Below are 26,958 nucleotides of genomic sequence, written 5' to 3'. Positions count from 1 at the left end.
TTCTTTTCAAGGGCTTAACTTAAGCATTATTGACAAACCTATTAGAAAAGTCTTCATTAAAGACATCTTTTAATCTTCCAAGGACATCTTTTTCACTGAGTGGGACCAAACTGCCATACTTCTTCATAACCTCATCTAGGAATCCTTAAATAAAGGAAGAAAGAAAAGTTAAGATGGAAACAGCCGTTTTCAGCAAAGTCACTGTCCTGATACTTAACCTATACCCAAAATATAACATATGTTTAAATTACATTACTAAATGTATTATACTAAAAAGAAATCTTTTAAAAGATAAGGTATCATTTCACTTTGGATTGCTAAAAAGAGAATAGCTAGCTGAAATTAAAGATTGACATTTTTCAGTGGCTTAGCCTTGGGGAAGAAGTCTATCTCCTAAAGGTAAAATCTAAACGGTTTAATCACCTGGTTAAATGTGTCTATCACATTTGGTAACTGAAGAAATTATCTTTTTAAAATTCACAATTAGAGGGAATTGTTGAGATCACTGTCAGTTGTATTTACTATTGATAAAGGTATGAAATTTCACATCTCAACAGAGGACAAATTCTAAGACATTTTTAATATCATACAATTTGATAGCTATTATACAAGCTGGAATCAAGATTTCCAGGAGAAATATCAATAACCTCAGATATGCAGATGACACCACCCTTATGGCAGAAAGTGAAGAGAAACTAAAAGCCTCTTGATGAAAGTGAAAGAGGAGAGTGAAAAAGTTGGCTTAAAGCTCAACATTCAGAAAACGAATATCATGGCATCTGGTCCCATCACTTCATGGGAAATAGATAGGGAAATAGTGGAAACGGTGTCAGACTTTATTTTTGGGGGCTCCAAAATCACTGCAGATGGTGACTGCAGCCATGAAATTAAAAGACGCTTACTCCTTGGAAGCAAAGTTATGACCAACCTAGAAAGCATATTCAAAAGCAGAGACATTACTTTGCCAACAAAGGACTGTCTAGTCAAGGCTATGGTTTTTCCAGTGGTCATGTATGGATGTGAGAGTTGGACTGTGAAGAAAGATGAGCCCAAAGAATCGATGCTTTTGAACTGTGGTGTTGGAGAAGACTCTTGAGAGTCCCTTGGACTGCAAGGAGATCCAACAAGTCCATTCTAAAGGAGATCAGTCCTGGGTGTTCATTGGAAGGACTGATGCTAAAGCTGAAACTCCAATACTTTGGCCACCTCATGCAAAGAGTTGACTCATTGGAAAAGACCCTGATGCTGTGAGGGATGAGGGCAGGAGGAGAAGGGGACGACAGAGGATGAGATGGCTGGATAGCATCACCGACTCGACAGATATGAGTTTGAGTAAACTCCGGGAGTTGGTGATGGACAGAGAGGCCTGACATGGTGAGGTCGCAAAGAGTTGGACACGACTGAGCGACTGAACTGAATACTTACGATACTGCATAACCCTATGAGGTGAGCTTAACTGGATAATAGCTGGTGAGGCACGTTTTAAAAGCGGAAACAATTAAAGGATGACTTCTTAGCCAGAATACAGGCTAGTCTTTACATCAATTTAAGTAACATGTATATGCATTTTAATGGCTTCCAAGAGGATCCACTGAAGAAATATACCTAAAGATATCCTAGGAATTAAAACCAGGATATTAAGTAACTTCAAAGAAGCTGAGAGAAGGCTTAGAGGCTCACAGAAGAGAGATATGACTTAGGCTATTCATTGATGCTGAGTGGGGAAGAGCAACAGTCTGCTAACCATCAGTCTGACAGTTAAGTCCACTGTGTGTAGATAGAAAAAATGAGGACTGTAAGTCTCTTATTTTCCTCTTTCTGACTTCAAGAAGGGCCTCTGTTAAGCATCAATATAAAATAGACAGGAATGATCACAACAAAGTCTGTTCCAGGCAGGGACTGTTTTGTACGCGGCAGGAACAGACAAAGGTGTGGAAAACTTACTTTCCTCCTTTTACTCTCCCACCAGAGGCTCCCAATTTGAAAGGCTTAAGACAAGAGTATAGTAAGCAAAGTTGCTTGCCTATGTCTGGTTCTGGTCTAGGATTCAGCCACACAGAAGAGAAAGGGAGTTCCGTGTTCCAGTTTAGTCAGAGGAGGAAATGAAAATTTGGAGCTTCTAAACTAGGAATTCATTCAGCCTTAAGTTTGCCAATAAGATCTAGTAGGCACCATTCACATAAGCTGTGTGCTGTGCTCAGTCGTATCCGACTGTCTGCAACCCTATGGACTGCAGCCTGCCCAGCTTCTCTGTCCATGGGAATTCTCTAGGCAAAAATACTGGAATGGGTTGCCATCCCCTCCTCCAGGGGATCTTCCCAAACCAGGGATTAAATGGGATCAAACCCAGGTCTCCCGCTTTACAGGTGGATTCTTTACCAACTGAGCTACCAGAGAAGCCTGGTAAGTTTGCCTATTGAACTGCATTCCATAATCATGCAGAAAAGATTAATTAACAGCATTAGAAATACAAACTAAATCTCTTATTCACAGCTGAAATTCATTTTGAGCTAAAGAATGCAGTAGGAATCCACTTTTTTCTAAACAGCTACACGTAGAAATAACACAACAGTCTAGAAAACAGGATTGAATATTTTCATAAACTTGAAATGGGAAAAAGCTCTGAGTACTTTTTCTAGTATATGACTGTAAACATTTTAAAATAATGTGGCAGCCACCTCATAATTCCTTTAGAATTTTTATGCCCTTCTGAAGATGTATATCTTAAAAATGTAGGTAGCAAACTATATTCATTCTTCTTGAAGCTGCTTTTTTACATTCAACACACTAATTTTTTTCCTAAGTTAATTCAGAACAATCTGCTGCTGCTAAGTCACTTCAGTCGTGTCCGACTCTGTGCGACCCCATAGACGGCAGCCCAACAGGCTCCCCTGTCCCTGGGATTCTCCAGGCAAGAACACTGGAGTGGGTTGCCATTTCCTTCTCCAATGCATGAAAGTGGAAAGTGAAAGTGAAGTCGCTTAGTCGTGTCCGACTCTTCGCGACCTCATGGACTGCAGCCTACCAGGCTCCTCCATCCATGGGATTTTCCAGGCAAGAGTACTGGAGTGGGGTGCCATCGCCTTCTCAAAACTATCAGTAGTCCATTAAATTGATTTGTCGTATTTTAACCAATTCTCTACTGACAACCATTTAAGTTCTTACTTCTTAGCTGTCTAAATAATGTTACAATTAAAGCCCTCAATATATCCTCATTCTAGTGTTTTCTTAGAACACAGTTGCTAAAATTAAAATTTCTGGGTCAAAGGACACGTGTACCTAAACTTTTCAAATTTTCACTTACAAATTTTCTTATCTGTACTTATGAGATTTTAATGTTTATGGAATCAAACCAGTATATATATATTTTTATTGCTTCTGAGTTTTCTATCATGCTTTAAAATGTCTTATTATTGTTAGATTGGGCTTCCTTGGTGTCTCAGTGGTAAAGAATCTGCCTACCAATGCAGGAGATGCAGATTTGATCTGGTTGTGAAGATCCTCTGAAGAAGGAAATGCCTTGCCTAGGCAATCCCATGGACAGAAGAGCCTAATGGGCTACAGTCTATGGGGTTGCAAAGAGCTGGACACAACGACTAAACAACAGGCTTTCAGTACTTGCTGAGATGCCATGATTTTCCTCTTTTAGCCTGTTAAAATAAGTATAGGTCACTAAATGTGTAAAAACTCTAAAACTGTAAAAACTCCTATATCCTCACGTTATGCTACAGTTTAAGTCTAGGATACATTCAGTTTATCAACTTTTTTTTGAAAGTGCTCCATCTATATTTGTAAGTTAATTGATTGTTGTTCAGTCACTCAGTCACGTCCAATTCTTTACAATCCCATGGACTGCAGTATGCTAGGCTTCCTTGCCCTTCACCAACTCCCGGAGCTTGCTCAAACTCATGTCCATCAAGTTGGTAATGCCATCCAACCATCTCATCCTCTGTCGTCCCCTTCTCCTCCTGCCTTCAATCTTTCCCAGCATCAGGCTCTTTTCAAATGAGTCAGTTCTTCACATCAGGGGGCCAAAGTATTAGAGTTTCAGCTTTGGCATCAGTCCTTCCAATGAATTTTCAGGACTGATTTCCTTTAGGAATTGACTAGTTAGATCTCCTTGAAGTCCAAGGGAGTCTCAAGAGTCTTCTCCAACACCACAGTTCAAAAGCATCAATTCTTTGGTGCTCAGCCTTCTTTATGGTCCAACTCTCACATCGATACATGACTACTGGAAAAACCATGGCTTTGACTAGATGGACCATTTTTGGCAAAGTAACGTCTCTGTTTTTTAATACACCATCTAGGTCTGTCATAGCTTTTCTTCCAAGGATAAGGCTTCTTTTAATTTTATGATTGCAGTCACCATCTGCAGTGATTTTAGAGCCCCAAAATAAAGTCTGTCACTGTTTCCACTGTTTCCCCATCTATTTGCCATGAAGTGATGGGACCAGATGCCATGATCTTGGTCTTTGGAATACTGAGTTTTAAGTCAAGTTTTTCACTCTCATCTTTCACCTTAATCAAGAGGCTCTTTAGTCCCTCTTAGCTTTCTGCCATAAGGGTGGTGTCATCTGCATATCTGAGGTTATTGATATTTCTCCCAGCAATCTTGATTTGGGCTTGTGCTTCATCCAGCCCAGCATTTTGCATGATGTACTCTGCTATCTAATTTAAATAAGCAGGGTGACAATACAGCCTTGATGCAGTCCTTTCCCAATACAGAACCAGTCCATCGTTCCATGTCCAGTTCTTACTGTTGCTTCTTGACCTGCATACAGGTTTCTCAGGAGGCAGGTAGGATGGTCTGGTATTCCCATCTCTTTAAGAATTTTCCACAGTTTGTTGTGATCCGACACAGTAAAAGGCTTTATCATAGTCAATGAAGCAAAAGTATATGTTTTTCTGGAACTCTCTTGCTTTTTCTATGACCCAACGGATGTTGGCAATTTGATCTCTGGTTCCTCTGCCTTTTCTAAATCCAGCTTGAACATCTGGAAGTTCTTGATACAAGTTAATTGGTATTTGCAGGTAAATGCTAACCTGTTCAGATTTAGAAATCATGGTTCTGCTAACCTCACAGCAGGAAAATTTGTCTTCATTCTACTACAGCATAAACAACAGGAAAAAAATTTTTAAATATTTTCCTAGGACTGTCATTTTGTGGGAAAACATTTTTTATACATACAGGACTTCCCAAGTGGCACTACTGGTAAAGAATCTGCCTGCAGTTCAAGAGATGCAGGTTCAATCCCTGGGCCGGGAATATCCCTTTGGGGAGGAAATGGCAACCCACTCCATTATTCCTGAGTGAAAAATTCAATGGATGAAGAGCCTGGCAGGCTACAGTCCATGGGGTTGCAAACAGTCAGACATGAGCGAGCATGCACATATAACCGGTGGAAAACACAAAATGATCAGAATCGTTTAAACCAGCAAGAAGTAACTCTCCTAATTCCCCCCAAAAGCCACTTATAACAATTTAATATATGTGTCGTGTCCTACTGGAGAAGGAAATGGCAACCCACTCCAGTATTCTTGCCTGAAGAATGCCACGGACAGAGAAGCCCAGCGGGCTACAGGACATGGAGGTGTAAGATCAGACAAGACTTGGTGACTAAATCAACCAACCAGTCACATCCTATACAGATGCATATGCATACATATATACACGCACTCATATGTGCATATGTATCTTTTAACAAAGTGGCCTCCTGTTCTGCTACTTGCTTTTTTCACTTTATATAAACACTGGTCAGTATCAAGATACAGATGGAATTTATTCTTTAACAGCTTCACGGTATACTGCCTGGACATGCCATAAATTGTAAGTCCATAGCAACAGTTGTTTTAGTTATCTTCAGTGTTGTACTACTAAGACAATACTATAAGTAATGTCGCTCTACAAATATATTTGTATTCTTCCATCTCTTAGCCAAATGGCAAAAAGGGGAATGGGGCGAAGACTGATACTGCCATGCTGTCTGCCAGAAGTGTTTATACCAAACAGCTTCATGGGGTAGGTTTTGACAGGAAGACATTAAAGCATGATGTAAAAACTTGAGCCATAAAGGAAAGACAGATACATTTTACCATGTAAGAGTTGAAATTTTCTGTTAGACAAAAATATACACAAAGTCAGGGTACTGAGGGCTTTTACAAAAATTTAAAACCTTTAAAATTATAATGATACTAAAGACTATGAGGGTGTAAGAATCAGTGTATCCTGTTTGTTGCTACATTCTTAGAGCCAGCACTGGTACACAGAAGCTTCTCATACACTAACCAAAATATAAAAATCCAATAGGAAAATAGGCAAAATAAAATTATATACAAACAAAAAATGGCAAGCAACTATAGAAAAATACATTCAAACTTTAAACTTAAAAAGACAAATTAAGACAATTCTCATGTGATCTATGAGACTGACAAAATTTCACAAGTGCAAACTAGTTTAACTGAATGGATAATTTAACAGTTCTCTTAAAGTTTTAAGTGTAAGTATTCTTTCACCATTATTTCTATTACTAGGAATTTAACTTACAGAAACAATCATACAAGTATAAAGAAGTAATTTCATTGTATCACTGTTTATAGAAGGGAACGACTAGGAGCAACACGAGTGTCCTCGATCAAAAATCAAATCAAAACCGTGGAACATCTACGTAATAATATAAAAGGAAAATGTCTAATTGCTTAAAGGGAAACTTGTGGAAGGGAAAAAGAAAGCCCTCTCCCAGAAAGGATAACATACAGCAGGTGTGGGCTGGAGACGGGGGAAAATAAAGAAGAGTGCATACCAGAAAGGCAGATTGACAGCTGCTCATCATCCACTGGAGAGGTTTTCTGACTGTTCTTCCCACCTCCCACTTGATTTTCTAGTTTGAGTCCACTGCACGTCAGAGGAGCCTCCAGTGGACTTTTACAGTAAGGGTGGTCCAGCAACTTAGAGCTAAGAATATTCTGCTTGAAAGAGCCATCCTCATCCATCTGGCACGAGCTCTCATTCTGAACAGTCTCTTCAGACACAGGCCCATCTACACTCCTCACAGACTGATCTGCCCCGGACACTGACAGTTTTACTCTGTCATCACTGACAGTACTTGTCCGATTTTCCTGACCCAGAGCCGTAACTTCTCTCTCGGTTTCCAAGATGAACACGTTACTAGAATGATGTTCTGGTAAGGGGATGTCATGAATCAGCTCTGTATACTCCCACTTAGGAGAGGAACAGGGTGACTGGTCCCAGGTGTATGTGGCACTGCCATTCTGTTGGTCAGGGAATGCTTCATCTAAACTAAGCTCCTTGTCCAAGAGAGGGCTTCCTTTAGCGTGGCCCTCGGGCACATGAGAGTTCTTTCCCTTCACCACAGCATCGCTGTCCATATCTGGAAAGTATGGTGGATGCTGACAAGAAGGGTCTTTAGGTTCCGGGGAAGGGAATGGGCCGCAACTGCCACCCTCGCCGTTCTCCCTAAGGGTCTCTTGATGGTCCCCAGTGACCTGCACCCAGCTTTGCTGGGCTTTTTTTAGCTTGCAAACTTTGCTTTTTGTTCTGAAGTGCTGGGATCTGAGAATCTTGTACCGAAATCTAATCATGGACAATTTCTCATACATCATATGAGGAGATACTTTTATTCTTCTATGTTGGTTAAGCTGAAATTTTTTTGGAATCAAGGGTCCCCCGTTCCTGTGGTGCACCAGCCCTGGGTAGCAGCCATAACAAAAGCGCTTTCTCTTATGGGTGCTTAAGGTGACCACAATTCTGTCACTCTCACCTGGATTCTGGCTCTCCCCATTGAACTTCATAGGAAAATCAGAAGCTTGTGGCTCCGTCTTAGGTCTGTGACCATTGGCCTGACCTAAAACACTATTTACTGGTAAGTCAGCAGCTGCCTTCAAGAGACTTTTCTCTCCAGAATATTCATGATCAGAGTTCTTTGCTGATGACAGCAACTTCTCTGCCTGGAGTTTCAGGAAGGTCCTTGAGGAGGAAATGAAGTGCTTGGTGTCCTTTCCTTTCACTTTAGAGGCAGAAGTACAAAGATTCTGGACAGCCACATTGCCTTTTGTCTTAGCAAAAAGTGGTTCATCCTGGATCCACGTTTTCTGGATTTGAAGGGCCTTCTTTCTGCACTGGAAATGCCTCAAATGCCTGCTCCAAGTAACTGGCCTTCCCAGCTTGGCTTTCAGAACGCACAGGTGTTGGTGAAAGTAGAACTTCTTAAAGCCTCCAAACCCAGTATTCCATTTCTCAGAAAAGGCTAAGTGGATTCCTTTCCTCCATAGAATTTTCCTCTGTTTTTTCATTTTTCTGATGCATAATGAGATCTGTATGCAGCTGTAAAGAAGAGAAAGAAGATTTATACTTCTACCCTAAAAATAAGGTCATTACAATATATTCACAGCAAACTTTAGAAAACTGAAAAAAAGCAGATGACGCTCAATATAAGATATAAAGAAATCCTACCTGATCAAGGCTTTTCCCACAATGAAAATGAGGGATAAGGGAAGACATGACTGACTGCTCCAACATAACCCCATTTACTGTATCTGCCTCTGATAGAAACAAGTTTCAATAATCATTTCCCAACATGCAGCCAGTTTCTGATGAAGCAGAAAGGGCAGGGAGTCAGGAGAGAATTTGTAAGTTTTAGCTTTGTTTCTCATTAGCTTTAAGCTTTAAGCAAGTCACCTGAATTCTGTATTCTCATTTGTAAAATGAAGGATGGAGAAGGGAGATGCAACCAGACACCATTTAAAACTGAGTCTACATCAAAACAATTTGTTCCATACAACAAATTTTGTATGGAAGGAAATACAAAGGAAAGGCAAGGCAAGGACTTTACTCTGTAAACAGTCATCCACAGGCAGACAGTCAATAAATGCATGCAGTCAGTGCTTTGTCAGCCAAAGACACTCTGAATGCCTATGCAAAGACAGGGCCCTGTCATGTGCTCTCCTCCAGTTACGGTTCTTGCAGTCAAGTGAACATAAGAAAAAAGAACCAACACAAGTATGTGTATCTGTGTATGAACTTTAGAAACACACTTATAGGAAAAGGTAGATGAAAATGATGGTCAAAATCAAACATAATTTCCCCTCAGATTTAATAAGATCTACCACCACTGAAGGTTCTTTAACCTAGAAAGAAAGGCACCAGCCACTGCAGGTCTAACAGAAGAAGTGAGAAACCAACATCCTAATTTCAGCTACTGTTAATAGCAACTTACTAGGAAAAGCTGAATTACCTTTCTGTGCAGTGGCTTCCTCTGGAGGAAAAGAAAAAAGGAGGACTGAACACATGTTTACCTCTGTTCTCACTACAAATCTCATTAAGATGACAGAAATGGAGTTTTAAAAAAGGCCGAAACTCAATGACAACAAAAAAGGAGGCAAGAGCAATAAAACTGTTGAAAGAAAAAAGCAGATGAATGACTGATAATAGAGCAGGCCAAAAGAGCTGAAATCTAAGCCAGAAGTAGAGGAAGCCAAGTAGCAAGTTACAGTACCTCAGAAAGGCTCAGGAAGCAGAACAATACCCATGAACGTCAGGGAATGAGGAGAGCAGAAAAAGGAAGGACTGGCTGAAAGTCTGAATAAGCGGCAGTTAGACTTCAGTATCCCTTCCCCTACCATGGCAGATGATCAAAGTTTCACTTTCTCAGAGAATGAACCAGAACAGTCAGGCACATCATATGCAACTGAGAGCAGGGGTGCAAACAAGAGGATAACTTAGTTGTTTGTTTTGGCTTTTTGCTCATGACTTTTTATTTAACACCGAAACACTCTGTATTGGGGAACACGACTAAGTGACTAATGCCCACACGCAGAGCCAATTAGCAAGCTGTGGTAGTCTCAGGTGAACAGCCAGGGGACTCAGCCGTACATATACATGTATCCATTCTCTCCCAAACGTCCCTCCCATCAAGCCTGCCACGTAACACTGAGCAGAGTTCCATGTGCTATACAATAGGTCTTCATTGGTTTTCCATTTTAAATATAGAAGTGTGTCCATGACCTTCCCAAGTTCCCAACTATCCCTCCACCCCCCACTGCACAACCACAAGTCCCTTTTCTGAGTCTGAGTAGCTTTCTGCTTTGTGGGTTCATTCATATCACTTCTTAGATTCCACATATTAGAGATGTCATTCGATATTTCTTCTCTTCTGTCTGACTTCCTTCACTCAGTATGACACTCTCTAGGTCCATCCATGTTGCTGCAAATGGCCTTATGTCATTCTTTTTAATGGCTGAGTAATATTCCATTTAATATATGTACCACATCTTTGTTATTCATGAGGACAGTTTTACATATGAATTCCTCCTGAGTCTCTTTCCCCGTTGAGTTCCCAGAAAGGTGTATACACTCAAAGCGGAGATCAGTTCTGGGAGTGAGTGAGGGGTGGGGCAGCAACAGATCATTCAAAGAGAAAAGACCAACGGTATACTGGTATTAGGGGATGCCACAAGGACACAGCCCCAAATAATAACCTCCAAGTTTAAGAAACAATGAGACCCCAAATCCCTCCTCTACCCAAGACGAAGTTTCTCCTTCAGAAAGGAAGTCCTGCAGACAAGGGGATCCCAGGAACAGCAGGAAATGGAATTATAGGAATTATATTTTGATCATAAGCCCCTCAACACTTTCCCACTCATCTCCCCAAACCCTGGCATGCTATCATCCATCCAAGCAGGAGACTGGAAGATTCTTCTTTGGAGAATTTGATTAATACACAAGAGAATACATAAATACAAATACCCCCCCCCCAAAATGGCCCAAAATGGCTCACAGTGCACCCTATAGCTGACAAGTCTCACCACAAGCTCAGAATTTCCAGGCAACTTCTTAGTGGTTCAATAACAGCATAACTAAGAATCACCATACTTGTAGGGATAAAAAGTAGACCAAAACAAACAGATAAAACTGAAAGCATATTTAGAAAAGTTAACTTAAAAAAACCAAGGAGGACCTACTTCCCTGGTGGTACAGTGGATAGGAATCTGCCTGCCAGTGCAGCAGATAGGGGTTCAATCCCTGGTCCGGAAAGATTTCTTATGCCCTGGAGCAACCAAGCACCTGTGCCACAACAGCTGAGCCCACGCCCTAGTGCCCACAAGCCCTAACTACTGAGGCCCAAGGGCCTAGCGCCCATGCTCCCCAACAGAAGAAGCCAGCACCCCACAACGAAGAGTAGCTCCTGCTTACTGCAGCTAGAGAAAGCCTGCTCACAGCAATGAAGAACCAGTGCAACCAAATAAATAAATGTTATTTTTTTTAAAAATGAGGAGGGGAGAGAAGGGAAGTTACTGTTTCATGGAAAGAATTTCAGTTTAGGAAAATGAAGAAGGGTCTGAGGATGGATGGTGGCGATGGTTGCACAGCAATGTGAACATATGTAACACCACTGAACTGGATGTCTAAAAATGATTAAAACGGTAAATTTTTGCTCTGAATACCACATTATTTTTTTTTAAAAAACAAGAGAAAAAAAAAAAAAAACTAGTACTATCCTCAAGGAAGAAAATATTGCAGCCACTGGGGAAAAAAGAATATGTTAGATTTTTTAAAGGAACGATGAAAAACAACAAAAGGCTTAGGCTTAGCTTAAAATAGGGCTAATATTACTTATATTTAAAATTGAACAATAAAGGCTGATGGAAAAATGGAAAAAAGACATAAGGAAACAATTCAAAAATAAGGATTTTTTTTTTTTATTTTACTTTACAATACTGTATTGGTTTTGGCATACATTGACATGAATCCACCACGGGTGTACATGAGTTCCCAAACATGAACCCCCTCCCACCTCTCACCCCACATCATCCCTCCGGATCATCCCCGTGCACCAGCCCCAAGCATCCTGCATCCTGCATCGAACATAGACTGGTGATTCGTTTCTTACAAGATAGTATACACGTTTCAATGCCATTCTCCCAAATCATCCCACCCTCTCCCTCTCCCTCAGACTCCAAAAGTCCGCTCTACACATCTGTGTCTCTTTTGCTGTCTTGCATAAAATGTCCTTTGAACATAACATGCTCAACTTCATGCATTAAAAATCTGTCAAAAAAAAAAACTGTCAAGGGGGCTTGGGAGATAGGCAAAATGGGTGAAGGGGGTTAAATGTACGAACTTCCATAAATAAAGATATAAACACGTCATTCATGATGATGTAATGTACAGCATGGTGACTATAGTTAGTAATACTGTACTGTGTATTTAAAAGTTGCTAAGAGTAAATCTCCAAAACCTTCATCACAAGAAAAAAACGGGATGTGGGGAGCTATGTACGGTGATGGATTTAGCTAGATTTATTGTATTCATTTTGCAAAGCATACAAATATTAAATCATTATGTTGTACATCTGAAACTAGTATGTCATATTTCAAAAATTTTGGCAAAAGTTATTACAACATATACTGTTGGTGGGAGAAAAAAAACTATACTTCCCTTGTGGGAATACAAATTGATAAAGTAATTTTGGAGAGGAATTTGGTAATATCTAACAAAACCATATAAGTACTTACCTTTTAATCTAACAACTCTGCTTTTAGGAATTTACCTTGAAGATACTAATGAAAACACATAGTACAAGGTTACTCACTGCAATGTTTACAATTGAAAAATATTGGAAACAACCTAAATGCCCATACATAGGACAGTGGTTGCATAAACTATGGTTCATCCACACAGTGAATGAAGTTAGAATAAGGATAAGGTCTATGAACATGGAATACTCTCCAGGTTAAATGATAAAAGCAAAGTTCAAATGAGTGTCAGTGATATGCCACTGCAATAGTTTAACCAAGTGTGCAGTTAGAGAAAACAATCCACCCAAGATCACTTCCACTTCTGGCAACAACTGAAAGTTCGGGGAGTTTCCAAAACCACCCCCAGATTTGATAATTTATCAAAAGGACTCACAGAACTCACTGAAAACTGTTAAGTTAACAGCTATGACTTATTACAGTTGAAGAATGTGGATTAAAATCACCCAAGCAAAGAAGTACATATTGAAGAATCCAGGAGAAGTAACATATGCGTAGATTCCAGTTGTCCTCTCCCCACGGAGCAGAGACAGCATTACTCTCCCAGCATCAATGTATGACTAAGTGTGACAAGCACCGCAATCCAGTGAGGTTCATCAAATTCTTGACGTCCAGAATTTTTACTGAGGTTCATAGGCATAACCGACTGCTCACATGACAGGGCTCAATCTTTAACTCCCCTGGAGATCTACTGATGTCAAAGTCATTACCCTAAATCACACTGCTGGTTTTTTCTGGTGGGGCCAATCCCATTCTAAATCATATTGTTAGTACCAGTGACCCAAGCCCCCAGGCAAATCAGACATTGCATTCTGAGGATTTAGGGATTACCTCTTAAAAGCCAAGGATAAAGGCTTTCATTCTGCACAAGTTTAAATTCTTTACTATACTATATACAGCCACCTTTCATAAAAGAAAAAATAGTATACTTGTATCTGCCTTTTGTGCCCCCAAATCAATTAACAGGAAGACAAACCAAAAACTAATGAGAATAGTTTCCTACAGGGCATGGTAGATGGGAACAGGGTGAAAAGAATGAGGAACAGGAAAATGTAGAAGGGATGGGAGGGGAGTGGTGCTTCTCAGATACACCTTTTTTGTAAAGTTCTGACTTTCAGGACTATGCTAATGTTCCATATAATTTAAAAATATACATATAATTAAAATGAAACACAAATAATAACAAATGAGCCTAACTGTATCACAAATAAATAACCACACTGAAAGAATATAGCAGAAAAGAATTAGCCAAAGTAACTTAGAAAAATATTCTAACTGTATACATCCAGATAGCTCAGTTGGTAAAGAGTCCGCCTGCAATGCAGGAGACCCCAGTTCAATTTCTGGGCCAGGAAGATCCGCTGGAGAAGGGATAGGCTACCCACTCCAGTATTCTTGGGCTTCCCTTGTGGCTCAGCTAGTAAAGACTCTCCCCGCAATGTGGGAGACCTGGGTTTGATCCCTGGGTTGGGAAGATACCTTGGAGAAGGGAAAGGCTACCCACTCCAGTATTCTGGCCTGGAGAATTCCGTGGATTCTACAGTCCATGGGGTCGCAAAGAGTCGGACACGACTGAATGACTTTCACTTTTTCACTTTCACACCCCAGAAACAAAAGGATTGTATACAAATACTGTTCTTTAATTAACAAATTTGCTTTTCACAGAGTAGCGAGTTAATTCTTAACCTACATTCTCAGTATTCAAAAATTGAGCAAGTAAGTAAATATGTCGTAGATAATCAGAGCTAGGTTTCAGAATGTTGGTGAAAGAAGCTACATTTTGTGGTATCCACATGAACTCATGGTGTTTTATACACACTTACACACAGGTACAGATCTAGAGGTGCACAGACTCCTATTTATTTCCTAGCTCTATCTGCTTAAAGAGACTAGAAGTAATTACATCCCAGTAACAAAAGAAATGGATGATTCCAGAGCTGGGGCAGAAGTAGAAGATGAGCCTGGAATATCACTGTAGTGCCAGAAAGTAAACAAGTGCTCAAAAAAATAATGACATGTCAAAAGAACACAGGAGTCAATTTGAAGGAACCCATAAAGGCCAAAATACCTGAGCAACTGTGTATGTAATGATAGTAATGGCTGATAACTCAAGAATAAAACAAATATCCTGAGTCTATAAATAAACGAGGATAAGAGACAATCCTTACAGAGATTTTTCAAATTAATAAATATAGAAGAAATAACAGAATACAAAAGTTACAATTTGCAACTCCTCTCAGAAATAACTGACTCAGGCAAGAATCTAAAACTAGAGGGTGAAAATACAATGAGGTATAAGCTATTTAATAGTCTCAAAGTACCTTCCACAAGATACTTCAAATTACAAAAGGAAAAACTGTGCCTTTCAATAGAAAAATTCGGCAAACATCTCCATCATCCCCAGTAAAGAGACATGTGGACAGCATATGCCCCCTGATGTGGCGCAAGATCCTGTGTGGTGTTCTTGTAAAAAAACCACCTGAATTTAATCATAAGGGAAAAACAGACACATGTGCGTTGAGGAACACGCTATAAGAAAGCTGGCCATGGACTTCCTCGGCAGTCTAGCAGGTAAGACTGCTTCCACTGTATGGGCTGTGGGTCCTACCCCTGGTCAGGAAACTAAGATCCCACATGTCATGTGATGCAGCCAAAAAGTAAAAAACAAACAGAAAACTGGCCAATATTCTTCAAAAGTGTCCATCAAGAAAGAAAGAAATGGACTGAGACACTGTCCCAGATTAAAGAGCTAAGACTAAGGAGACAAAACAACTAATGTAATGTTTAATCCTGGATTGGGTCCTACTCTAGAAAAAGGAAATTGGTGGGAAAACCAAAATAAGATATATAGGTCAGTTAATTCCTGGTTTCGACCAACATAATATAAACTGAGGGAAAGCTGGGTGAAGTATAAATATTTTTGGAAATCTGAAGTTACTTAAAAGTGTGAAAAGTTTAAATTTTTCTTAAACATTTAAACATTTGAGGACATTCCTGGGTGGCTCAGTGGTAAAAAATCCGCTTGCCAATGCAGGAGACATGGGTTCAATCCCTGGGGGGTAAAATCCCGCAGTATGGCAACCCACTCTAGTGGCAACCCACTCTAGTATTCTTGCCTGGGAAATCCCATGGACAGAGGAGCCCGGTGGGCTACAGTCCATGGGGGTCGCAATGAGTCAGACATAACTAAGCTCAGCACAGTAGCAGCAGTACCCAGAAAATAGCACCCAGAAAGTAGCACAAGATGACAGAGATTGAAAATAATGAAAATAAAAAAATGAAAAGATCAAGTCAGGAGATCAAATATTCAAATATGTCAAATACGTGATTCAAAAAATTTCTCAGAATTAAAGGACATGATTTTGTACATGGAAAGAACCTATTAATGAATGAAAACAGGGTCATCAATCTGACAATCAAATAAGACATATCAATTATCAAATTTTGGAATACTGGAGACAAAACACCATTCTACGAGCTTTGGTGAGGGGGTAATGACAAAAAAGGATCCATATATAAAATAGATAAAATATTAAATGTAAAATATATAGATTAAAGAAATATATTTATATGATTAATATACAATATTTACATTATATACACATACACAAGTAAAATCAGAAATAAGAATGGCAATGGCAATGGATTTCTTTAACAGTAAGACTGAGAACTAGAAGAAAATACACTAATGCTTTCCAAGTTCCAAGGGAAAATTATTTTCAAAATAGAATTTTACCAGCCAAATTATCAATCAAAATTGAGGAGAGCAGGAAGTATGCCTCCTGAAACTGACAGAATGTGAAACTGACAGAATTTCTAAACTATCTGCATGCAGAGACAGGAGATACAGACAACTGAAAAAGAGTCTGAAGACACGCTACTAATAAGTACACAGATGGCTACCCACTCTAGTATTCTTGCCTGGAGAATTCCATGGACAGAGGAATTCTTCCTGGCTGGCTACAGTCTATGGGGTCACAATGAGTCGGACACGACTGAGTGACTAACACTTTTACTTTCACACAGAACACTAAACAGAAGAGACAATTAATTTCAGGGACAAAAAAAGTTGTACAAGAAAGGAAAGAGTCACTGCAAATCATAGTATATACTACATATTTTTAGTTGTGACTACCACTTACATAATTGTAATAAGGTAAACACTGATCTTTCTAATTGATCTTTCAAAAATCAATTTAGAACAGGAAATATGGGTGGCAATGTCTAATGATTCCAAGATTTGAGAAGTTCATAGTGCCCAACAAATGCATAAAGTAAGTAACTGTGGATATTTAAGAATGAAATAAAAATACTATTTTGTCTTTCAACTATTAGCTTGATAGAAAATAAACACTTTGATAAGCTATTTAGACCTAATTACTTAATAAATTAAACTACTAGACCTAAAGGCATTATGAAAAAGACATTAAGGGGGTGTGAACAGAGAAAATTTGGGAACCTGTTTTCGAGTACTGTATTTTACTTTATTTCTTACCAATGTAAAAATCACTTTTAAATAAACTTATTAATATGAAATTCAAATATGCTTTCATTGTGACTGCCAATATAAAAGGAGATTTGGGATTTATTCTTCATAATACTTAAAAGTAATATACTTGTTGAGTAGTCAATAAGATATTTATTAAAAATTTTTAATGTTATTTATCTATTTTGGCTGTGCTATGAGAGCTTCTTATTGAAGTAGCTTCTCTTGTTGCAGAGCACTAGCTCATGGGCTTCAGTAGTTGTGGTGCCCGGGCTCTAGGGCACAGGTTCAACAGTTGTGTCCCAAGGGTTTAGCTGCTCCAGGGCACGTGGGATCTTCCTGGATCAGGAATCAAACCTGTGTCTCCTGCATTGGCAGGCAAATTCTTTACCATGAGCCATCAGGAAAGCCCAGATATTTATTCTATTAAGAACATCACATAAAAGTACACACAAAGCTCCATAAGAAATTTCCATAAGAAATTTCAATTGAAGTAGGAAAAAGCATATAATTAAGTTCTTAAAAAAATCTTCCCCCAATTAGAGAAAGCTACCTGGACTGTGCCTTTAAATTAGACAATTCCTGGGTGGTCCAGTGGACTCCATTCTATCACTGCTGAGCGCCTGGGTTCAAGCCCTGGTTGGGGAACTAAAATTCCACAAGCCATGCAGTGTGGCCAAAAAGAAAAGAAAAAAAGGTAAATTAACACTTTTGATGGTGATCAGAATGGCTGATTATAATGGCTGAAATTATAAAAATACACAAGCAACTACTAAATTTCAATTCAATATAATTTGAGCTTCTACAAATAGAACAGCACTGTGCTTTCAAAAAATATATAGTCTAGTGGGAGAGTCATCTGAACAAGTATAAACAAATGTGATACATATAAGAACGGTAAAATTCAGAGCCATGGGACTATCTGGCAAGAGGGTCAAGGAAGACCTCTCTGAAAGAATTATTTTTAAGCTCAGACTAGTTAAAGTGAACAGATAAATAGAAGTCCAGGAGAGGGCATGCAGCACTTAAAGGGGCTGGAGAGGTAGGCAAGAAATAGAAAAACTAAATTAATGATGCTGCTATTTTACATAAAGGCAGTGTGAAGCCACTGAAAGACAAAGTCAGGTCTAAGACCCAATTTGCATGCTTAAAAACATCATTCTATCTGCAGTGTGCAGAATGCCTGGGAGAAGACCACAGGAAAGGAAACCTGTTAGGAGCCTGTTACAGGTAAATGTAGGCATGGTGAACGGATGAAAGGAAAACTGGGAGAAGTAGCAAAGTGAATTGATCTTGAGATTTCTCAGGTCAGAAATGTCAAGACTGTGGGAAAGCCAGTATGCAGGGGTAGAACTTCGGTATGAGTTACTGGGGAGATTGTGGTATAATTTATATGGAACAAATAAAGACTGGAGGAAGATTATACTTGCTATCTCTTCAGTTTTAGACATGTTAGATTTGAGGTGAATGTAAGAAATCTAAGTGGATACATAATGGTGGATATACAAGTCAGGAACTTTAAAAAGAGAACAACACAGAAATTCCATTTTAAGTCATCAACTGATAGTAACCAAAGCTACAGAAAATGCTAAACTCACCAAGGAAAATTTGTAAAACACAGAAGAGAATGCACAGTAGGGTAGTGTCCTGAGGAACTGTAGGATGTAAGAGTTGAGGAAAAGGAAGAAGACTACTCTGCAAAGGAAAGTAAGAAGGAATGATTAGGGAAATAAAGTGGAAAGTCAGGTAAGTACGGTGCCCAGAAAGCTAGGGAAAGTTTCTAGAAAGAGGGAAATGGTCTGTCAAAGGCTATTGAGAGGTCAAGCAAGATAAGGATTAAAAAGTGTCCAGCTGATTCTCATGACATTCACAAGAGGAATTTTAGTAGAACGGAGAGGACAAAAGTCAAGATGGAGTAAAGAAAACAATACATAAAACTGCTCAAGAATCATGAGCAAATATGAGGGCAGATTTTTAAAAAGTGGAGACAGTTGTATGTGTCCAAATGTTGATGGAGTACTTTACTTATGGATACAGATGGCAGACTAAAGATGTATTTTACTTTTATGCCTGCCAATGGACCAGACCCCGTGGCCGCAACTGGGACCCTTTTGTCCCTGGTCTCCTCCTGACGCGGACAACTGGCCAGAGTGCCCCAACCGGTAAGGAACAAGAGACTTTATTGACCTCTCTCCCTTTCCCTCTCTCTTTCCTCTCCTTAACCCTTCCTATCCTTCCCTGTTTTTCTAGCCCCCCGCCCCGGTCCTGGACAGAGGAATCTGGTCGAGGGGCCCTCAGCCTGAGCTGAGGATTGGAGACTGATCACCTCCTCTCGGCAGAGAACTTGAATTTCTGGTTTTGGTCTGGTCTAATTCTGGTAGGGCCAAGTTCCAGTCCTCCCTTCTCTGGAGGCCCAGGGAAAAGTCCCATAACGCCAGGGCATCTGTAGGTGGCAGGAGACGTCTGTAAGGCCACCCCTTTCACTAACCCCCTCCCGCCTCCTCCCCCTTCTTCTTTCAACCTGGCTTCCTTTCCTCCTTTGAAATCTTTGATGTTAGCACTTGGATGCTTGTATTTAAGGGCTTCCCTGGTGGTGCAGAGGTTAAAGCGTCTGCCTGCAACGTGGGAGACGTGGGTTCGATCCCTGGGTCAGGAAGATCCCCTGGAGAAGGAAATGGCAACCCACTCCAGTATTCTTGCCTGGAGAATCCCATGGACGGAGGAGCTTGGTGGGCTACAGTCCACGGGTCTCAGAGAGACAGACACGACTTCACTTTCACTTTCAAAACCCCACTAAGATGAAAATAAAGAATTTTTTAACTTATCATCGTTTAAAACTAAAATTGACACACAGTGAATTGCACAGATTTTAAGGTTTTTCTTTTTTTTTTTTAAAGCACATGGAAGAGAGGAAGTTGGAATGCAGATTGACTTCAAGCCCTAAGAAAGATAAATGTCAAGCTTGCAATGAAAAAAGCAATTTAATTTACATAACAGTGCCTCAAAACAGGTCAGGAATCAGCAGCAGTAGGTTCTATAAAAAGGGTGTGAACACCAACCTAAAAATAAGGGGATGGATCAATTGTTTAAACACCCTCTACTCTCCACAAAACCCAGCCAACTGCCCCTCCCCCCAACCTTTGCCCCCTAGACTACAACAGTGCTGACCAACAGAAGTTCTGCAATGATAGAAATATGCTATATTGGCCCTGTCCCATATGGAAGTCTCTGGAAACATGTGGTTATTGACCGCCTGAAACGTGTCTACTGTAACTGAGGAACTAAATATTTAATGTTACTTAATTTTAATTATTTAAATTTTAGTTGCTACATGTGGCTAGCGGCTACCACACTGGATAAGAAAACTCTGAAGGGAAAAGAAAGGGTTCCTGGACTGGACAGAATCTGGTCCAGTTGAGAATGTGCGTATCATACTGAAAATAGTTGAGTTCAATGAGCATAAGTGAATGTTTACACACTGAATGTTAAAACTTCTACGATTTTCCCCAGGTGAGCTATAAGACTGCTGACAGCCCAGTTTATAAGCTCTAAGCCAGAGATCTGAAGATTCTTCTTTGGGAAATCTAAGCAGCCTAAGGAAAAAAAGAGAAGGATAACACTGTTGAAGACTATCCAGTAAAAGTCCAACCAGTGTACCCTAAAATCAATAAATCCCAAGCATGAACTCAGAGTACACGTAATTAAAAGCAACCTCCACATTGGGTCCCTTAACAGTTTTGCTCCTATACTCTCCGCCATGCTGTTGTGTGTTCACCAAATACCAACATTCCTTCTAAGATAAACCAGGAGAATTCCCTGATGGTCAAGTGGTTAGTACTCTGAGTTTTCATTGGTGAGGGCTGGGGTTTAATCCCTGGTTGGGGAACTAAGATCCCACAAGCCATAAGACAAGGCCAAAAAAATAATAAACAGCACAGCAAATACGGACAGTATATATTAAAAAGAGATAAAACACAAACACACAAGGGAAACAAGTGAGCTTTCAACTCTTACTAGATACTCACTGACCCTAGGACAACCTAAAGTCTGAACAGTCCTTAACAGGTCCAATATTTATTTGTGTCTGCAATGGAACCACTGTATAGGTTAACTCAACCATCACTAAGAAAAAGTTCTTTCTCCTGTAGCTAGGTGCTTTCCAAGTGGCTCAGTGGTAAAGAGTCCGCCTGCCAATGCAGGAGGCATGGGTTTGATCCCTGGGCTGGGAAGATCCCCTGGAGAAGGAAATGGCAACCCACCCCAGCATTCTTGCCTGGAATCCCATGGACAGAGGAGCCTGGTGGCTGGCTCCTGGCTACAGTCCATGGGGTCACAAAGAGTTGGACATGACTGAGCGTCTAAACAAGACAGTAATGAGAACGGTTGAGTAGTAAATGAACACAGGGGCGGTTACCTGCTCTTCAAAAATGAGAATGAATGGTGGTGTGGTTTTTTTTTCCTTAAGATTTTTTTGATGTGGACCACTTTTTTTAAAGACTTTCTTGGATTTGTTACAATATTGCTTCTGTATTACACTTTGGCTTTTTGGCCAGGAGACAGGTGGGAATCTTAGCTCCTCAACCAGGGATCCTGTTCCCTGTATTGGAAGGTGGAGCATTATCCACCGGACCACCAGGGAAGTCCCAGAATGAATGGCTTATAGCAGGAAATAAGATTAAAAACAAAACAAAAATTAAAAAAAATACTGCCCACTGGCATCACAGGACATGAATGAATCATAAAAACATCAAGACTGAAAATTGATGATTTGTACATTTATGGCACCTCCTGGTGATAGGCAATTCAGCTACCAGATATAAAGTGGATTAAGTCACATATCCAATTTTGGTCTCAAGTCCTTACAGAGAAGACTGCCTCAAGGACCAACAAGTGACTTCCAAACTCCACTTCTCAGAGGGTCTTCAAGTTGTCACTATCCCATCCCTGCCTTTGCTTCTATGTTAAATCTGTAACACTAGTTTATATTAAAACTGTGAACCCTGGGGTTTGCATTTATCCTTTCTAAATACCTCTACTTGTGTGTACTCCATTAGAATCTGAAATTCAACAATTTTTAGGCTTCAGAATTAAGGAATTTCAGACACAAAATTTTAAAATTTAAAGACTTAGCGACTCAGTTTTTCATCTTAGACACATACCATACATCTCTCTAAATTCTGGAAGTATAAATTACCTGTTAACATGACTTTTTAAATCAGTGAATCCAGAATGCCCCGTGTAATCTGGTTGTAGGAAGTTAACATGCTATAATAGGGTCATTTTTAGAAAGAAAATAATTCAGCGTCTTCCTTTAGATTTGTGACATATGATCCATTTCTGAATCTATTAATATAGCCTTTTCATTGCTTCAGTGATTCTTATTTTATCAAAGAATAATTTGATAATGAATATATCTCCCCAAGAGAATGTTCAAATCTAATAATAATAATTATGCCTAATAATCTATTACCTCAAGAATCCTGAAAATATCACTCCCTCTCCCCCAGCAAAAGTCACATTTTCACTATAACAAGAAAAATACATATAAAGCACCGTTATTTCCCCATCAGTTGATCCTTTCTAGACATTTATCAAATTCTTTGAATCAGTGGTACAGTACAATTAATCAAAAAAGAAAAAGGGACTAAAATTCAAGGACCAGCTTAAGGCAATCCTGAGAACCTCTAGTTAAATCAGGTGCTTTTAAGGCAATTAGAGATGTTACAGGGCTTCTCTGCTACTGCTGTTGCTGCGGCTGCTAAGTCGCTTCAGTCGTGTTGGACTCTGTGCGACCCCATAGACGGCAGCCCACCAGGCTCCCCCATCCCTGGGATTCTCCAGGCAAGAATACTGGAGTGGGTTGCCATTTCCTTCTCCAATGCATGAAAGTGAAAATTGAAAGTGAAGTCACTCAGTCATGTCCGACTCTTCGCAACCCCATGGAATTTTCCAGGCAAGAGTACTGGAGTGGGGTGCCATTGCCTTCTCCGACAGGGCTTCTCTAACAGTTCTCAAATTGAATTCCATAGGAAGCTGGCTAGTGATGCAAAGAGGTCACGCCTACCAGGATGAAGGAGAGGGTGGGAGGACACCTGTGGATAGTACCATGGGTTCATGACAAGCCAGAACAAAAGCAACATTTTTCTAAATTGGAATTTTTCCACTGTTTATGAAGGCCTGGCATAAAAGTCTAAAAAACTGATTTATAAAGTGACATGACCTTTATATAACTCTACCAAAAACAAAAACCCTAAGCAATACTTAGTAAAAACATTTTAGTGTAAAATCTATTATTTTCATTAAAGAGCATTAAGGAGTCTAACTACACAGGGAACTATGAAAACAGGACTACACAGTGAAGTCGCTCAGTCATGTCCGACTTTGCGACCCGGTGGACTGTAGCCTGCCAGACTCCTCTGTTCGTGGGATTCCCCAGGCAAGGATACTGGAGTGGGTTGCCATTTCCTTCTCCAGGGGATCTTCCTGACCCAGGGATCAAACCTGGGTCTCCCACATTGCAGGCAGACCCTCTACCCTCTGAGCCACCAGGGAAGTCCCAAACTACTAACAAATGACATTTTTTTCCACTTCTGTGCTCTCAGCACTAGAAAACCTGAAACAGTACTATTGATTCAAGTAAGGTTATCTGTTAAGGAATGGAAGAGAAACATTAAAAAATTAAAGAGGCATAGGCAACATATTGAGCATGGCACTTCACCACTCTGAGCCTGTTTATAAACTATGATCTACATCTGTATTTTCAAACTATGAATATCACCTGAAAGGCTTTTGAAAAATTACAAACATCGGGGTCCCATTTCAGATCTATTAAGGTAGTGACTGGGCATCAGGGGTTTTAATTCCCCAACTGATTCTGATGTCCTGCAGATTTTGAACCACTGGATTAGATGACCCTCAAGGTTCCTTCCGTATCCATGACTTAAAATCCCAAACTGACAATCCTGTGTTCATAGGAAGGGAAGATTACACTTCATCATGCTCCACTGAGCATATCATGCACCACTAAGGAAAGGCAAGTATCCTTAATTTGTGAGACAAAGCAATTGTAAGAACAGGTGCTGCTCATTCAAGTCACTAATTCCATCTCCCTTCTCTCCACCCCAAACCTCTAACTTGCTGCTGCTGCTGCTAAGTCACTTCAGTCGTGTCCAACTCTGTGTGACCCCATAGATGGCAGCCTACCAGGCTCCCCAGTCCCTGGGATTCTCCAGGCAAGAACACTGGAGTGGGTTGCCATTGCCTTCTTCAATGCATGGAAGTGAAAAGTGAAAGTGAAGTCACTCAGCCATGTCCGACTCTTAGCGACCCCATGGACTGCAGCCCGCCAGGCTCCTCCATCCATGGGATTTCCCAGGCAAGAGTACTGGAGTGGGGTGCCATCGCCTTCTCTGTTCTCTAATTTAGGCGCTACTAAACTTCAAAGTAGGGAAACTTCTCTTACCAACACAGAGAAAGGTCTCTCCTCATGTTAACTTGGAACTGTAATGTCCGGGCATTCAAAGGATTCAAGTTCCTGTATTTATTCTCTGAACATTTTTAATTAACATGAAATGTTTCAGAGGCAGAGGGAGAAGTCCTCGGAAAGTGCAAAGAATTCCTTCTAGTGTGGGCCAAGGTGTGAATGAAGCCCTTCCCAGCTTTTTTCCTAAAAATGACCCACTAACTATACTGAGAAAGGAGCGAAACTGATTCAGGTCATCCCTCATGTACTAATAATGTGTAATCAATAAGCATGAGAAGTCTGGGTGACTAGAAGAAATTGATTTCTTTTTAATGCTGCCCAACCCAAAGCAGAGACTACAGTCAGGTTTTAACACACAAGATCCTAGTATCTCCTCTGGCACCCTTCCCCACACCAAGCGTAGTTATTCTGGGTAAAAGACATAACTAAGAACCTACCATTAAGTGTCCTGGCTATTCTTAAGCCAAGTTTATCCTGATTCCCCAAATATTTTATGCTTAACATTCTGCTTTCTTCACTTCATCTAATTCTCCAAACTAATTTATATAGATAAAAGAAAGTTCCATTTTACATGGGTTAAAATGTTACATGTTAAATGGGTTATATGTTACATGGGTTAAAAATGTCTACACCAGATTAACGCCATTACCAAATGGCAGGCCAGAATTTCAACTCAGTTCTTCTGACTCCCAAGTCCAAAACCCATACCTCTGACATCCTCGCTGCATCCCTCCTCCGCAAAAGCGTGGTCACTCTTGTATGGCCAAGAGCGGTCATACAGCGGGAAAACAGGCTTCCGACCATCCAAACACTCAGTTGTGCCATACCCGTTCACTAGAACCGGGTCCCAGGAGTGTGAAGGATGGAACCAAACGTATGACGGAAGCAGAGTTGTCCGAACAAAACCCAGGACAGCAGGAGCTGGAGGACCTCTGCTGCTGCTGCTGCTAACCAGCAGCAATTCCTCTCAAAGCTTCCCCCGGCTTCAGGAGGAGTGGCCGGGGGCGCTAGCCCTCTCCGCTTCTGCCTCTTCCAGCTCGAACTGGTGAGGAGCGGAGGACACTGGTCCCTCGGGACGAGCTCCTTCCCCGCGCCCAGAAAGGCACAGAGGCGCGGGGGAGAAATCCACTGCCTCTGGCTCGGTGGTAGGGGAAGAGCAGCGCAGCAGGCCTCCAGGCCGGGGTGCTGAGCTGGCGCGCACTGACGCGGGAACGGCCAGCCAGCCAGCTCGGTCCGCCAGTCATTCGCCGGATTTGACACCCAGGTTCCCGCTTACCTACGTCCCTCGCTGCCGGCACCTGCCCCGTCGTGGGTCCAGATACTGCGGCAGCTCGGACTGCGGCCCCGCCTTCGCCAGCTTTAGAGGAAGCCTCGTCAGCCAGCAGGAATTCGGCCTGCTCACAGCAGCCACCGCCGCCGAGCTTCCTCTGGCTCCGCTGCCGCGACGCCGGCGCTCACTTACACCGTCACCTCCTTCAGTGCGCTTCCGCCTCGGCCCCGCCCGAGCCGTGTGTAGAGGGCGGGGAGCGAGGGAGGGCTGCGCACGCTCCCCGGCCCGCCGGGGACGTCTGCGTTTGGTCCCGCCCCGGCGCCTCCTTTCTAGCGCAGGAGGGTTGTAGAAACCGGGATCTGAACGTCAGACCGGGTGTGAGGCTTCTTTACATACTGCTCTCAAGTTTGTGAGGGCTTGGCAAACCACAGCTGCCAAGGGGCTAAGACAGACCACAGCTACTATGCGACCTCTCTCTTCACTAGCCTCCCTTTGGCCAAAAGCGAAAGACACGTTGCTGCTCTGGATGCACTGTGAAGCCTGGCCTAGGTTTTTCTTCCCTGGTTTTTCGATGGTTATCTTTCCTCTTGGCATCGCTATGTGCCTCTGTAATACCTGCTTTGCCTCTCTTCGGTTGAGAACACTCCGCCAGGAGGGAAGAGCCTGGGCTTATTCACCGCTATAGCCCCAGCCAGCACCAAACAGTGACTGACTACAGGTGTTTAGTAAGTCTGTGCAATAAACCTAACCGTGCATAATTCGATTGGAATGTACTACCTTTTGCATACATTGCTAGATTTGGTTTTTCATGAATGAGACTGCCTTGTAAATTTCACATAGTTTTCGTATCACGTTTTATGCTATCCTCGAAAGAGAATTTGAGGGGTGTTTTCTATATCCTGAAATAGTTTGTGCAGGACTGGAGTTATTTTTCCTTGACTATTCTAAGAACTTGCTGGTAAAACTGCCTGAGACTTTGTTCTAAATTTCATCCAGAGAAAAGGGAAGAACTAGCCCCATGAAATGGATTGGAGGAGAAGGAACAAAAATAAATGTTCTTTGCACCCTTCAAAAACTGCTTGGTCTACATAACTGTTCAGTTCAGTTCAGTCGTTCAGTCGTGTCCGACTCTTTGCGACTCCATGAATCGCAGCACGCCAGGCCTCC

The 26,958-nt window shown here is 41.1% G+C and overlaps 1 protein-coding gene across 3 annotated transcripts in view; it reads right to left on the bottom strand.

Annotated features, from left to right (window-relative positions):
- Positions 1 to 25,970, bottom strand: part of SENP5 (SUMO specific peptidase 5) — a 47,636-nt gene extending 21,666 nt beyond the window's left edge. For 2 of the 3 annotated variants that reach the window (XM_027956979.2, XM_027956980.3), the window contains exons 1-3: positions 25,798 to 25,970; positions 6,801 to 8,341; positions 39 to 144 (exon numbers count right to left, since the gene is read on the bottom strand). In XM_027956979.2, coding sequence (XP_027812780.1) covers positions 39 to 144; positions 6,801 to 8,310 — 1,616 coding nt within the window. In that variant the 5' untranslated portion in view covers positions 8,311 to 8,341; positions 25,798 to 25,970. The remainder of the gene's footprint in view (positions 1 to 38; positions 145 to 6,800; positions 8,342 to 25,797) is intronic. The other variant, XM_027956984.3, reaches the window with a different exon arrangement.
- Positions 25,971 to 26,958: the final 988 nt, after the last annotated feature.

Source organism: Ovis aries, chromosome 1 (genome assembly GCF_016772045.2).
Source record: "Ovis aries strain OAR_USU_Benz2616 breed Rambouillet chromosome 1, ARS-UI_Ramb_v3.0, whole genome shotgun sequence".
NCBI classification, from domain to species: Eukaryota; Metazoa; Chordata; class Mammalia; order Artiodactyla; family Bovidae; genus Ovis; species Ovis aries.
Note: the sequence above shows the minus strand (reverse complement) of the source record. Positions and strands in the feature narration are given on the sequence as shown.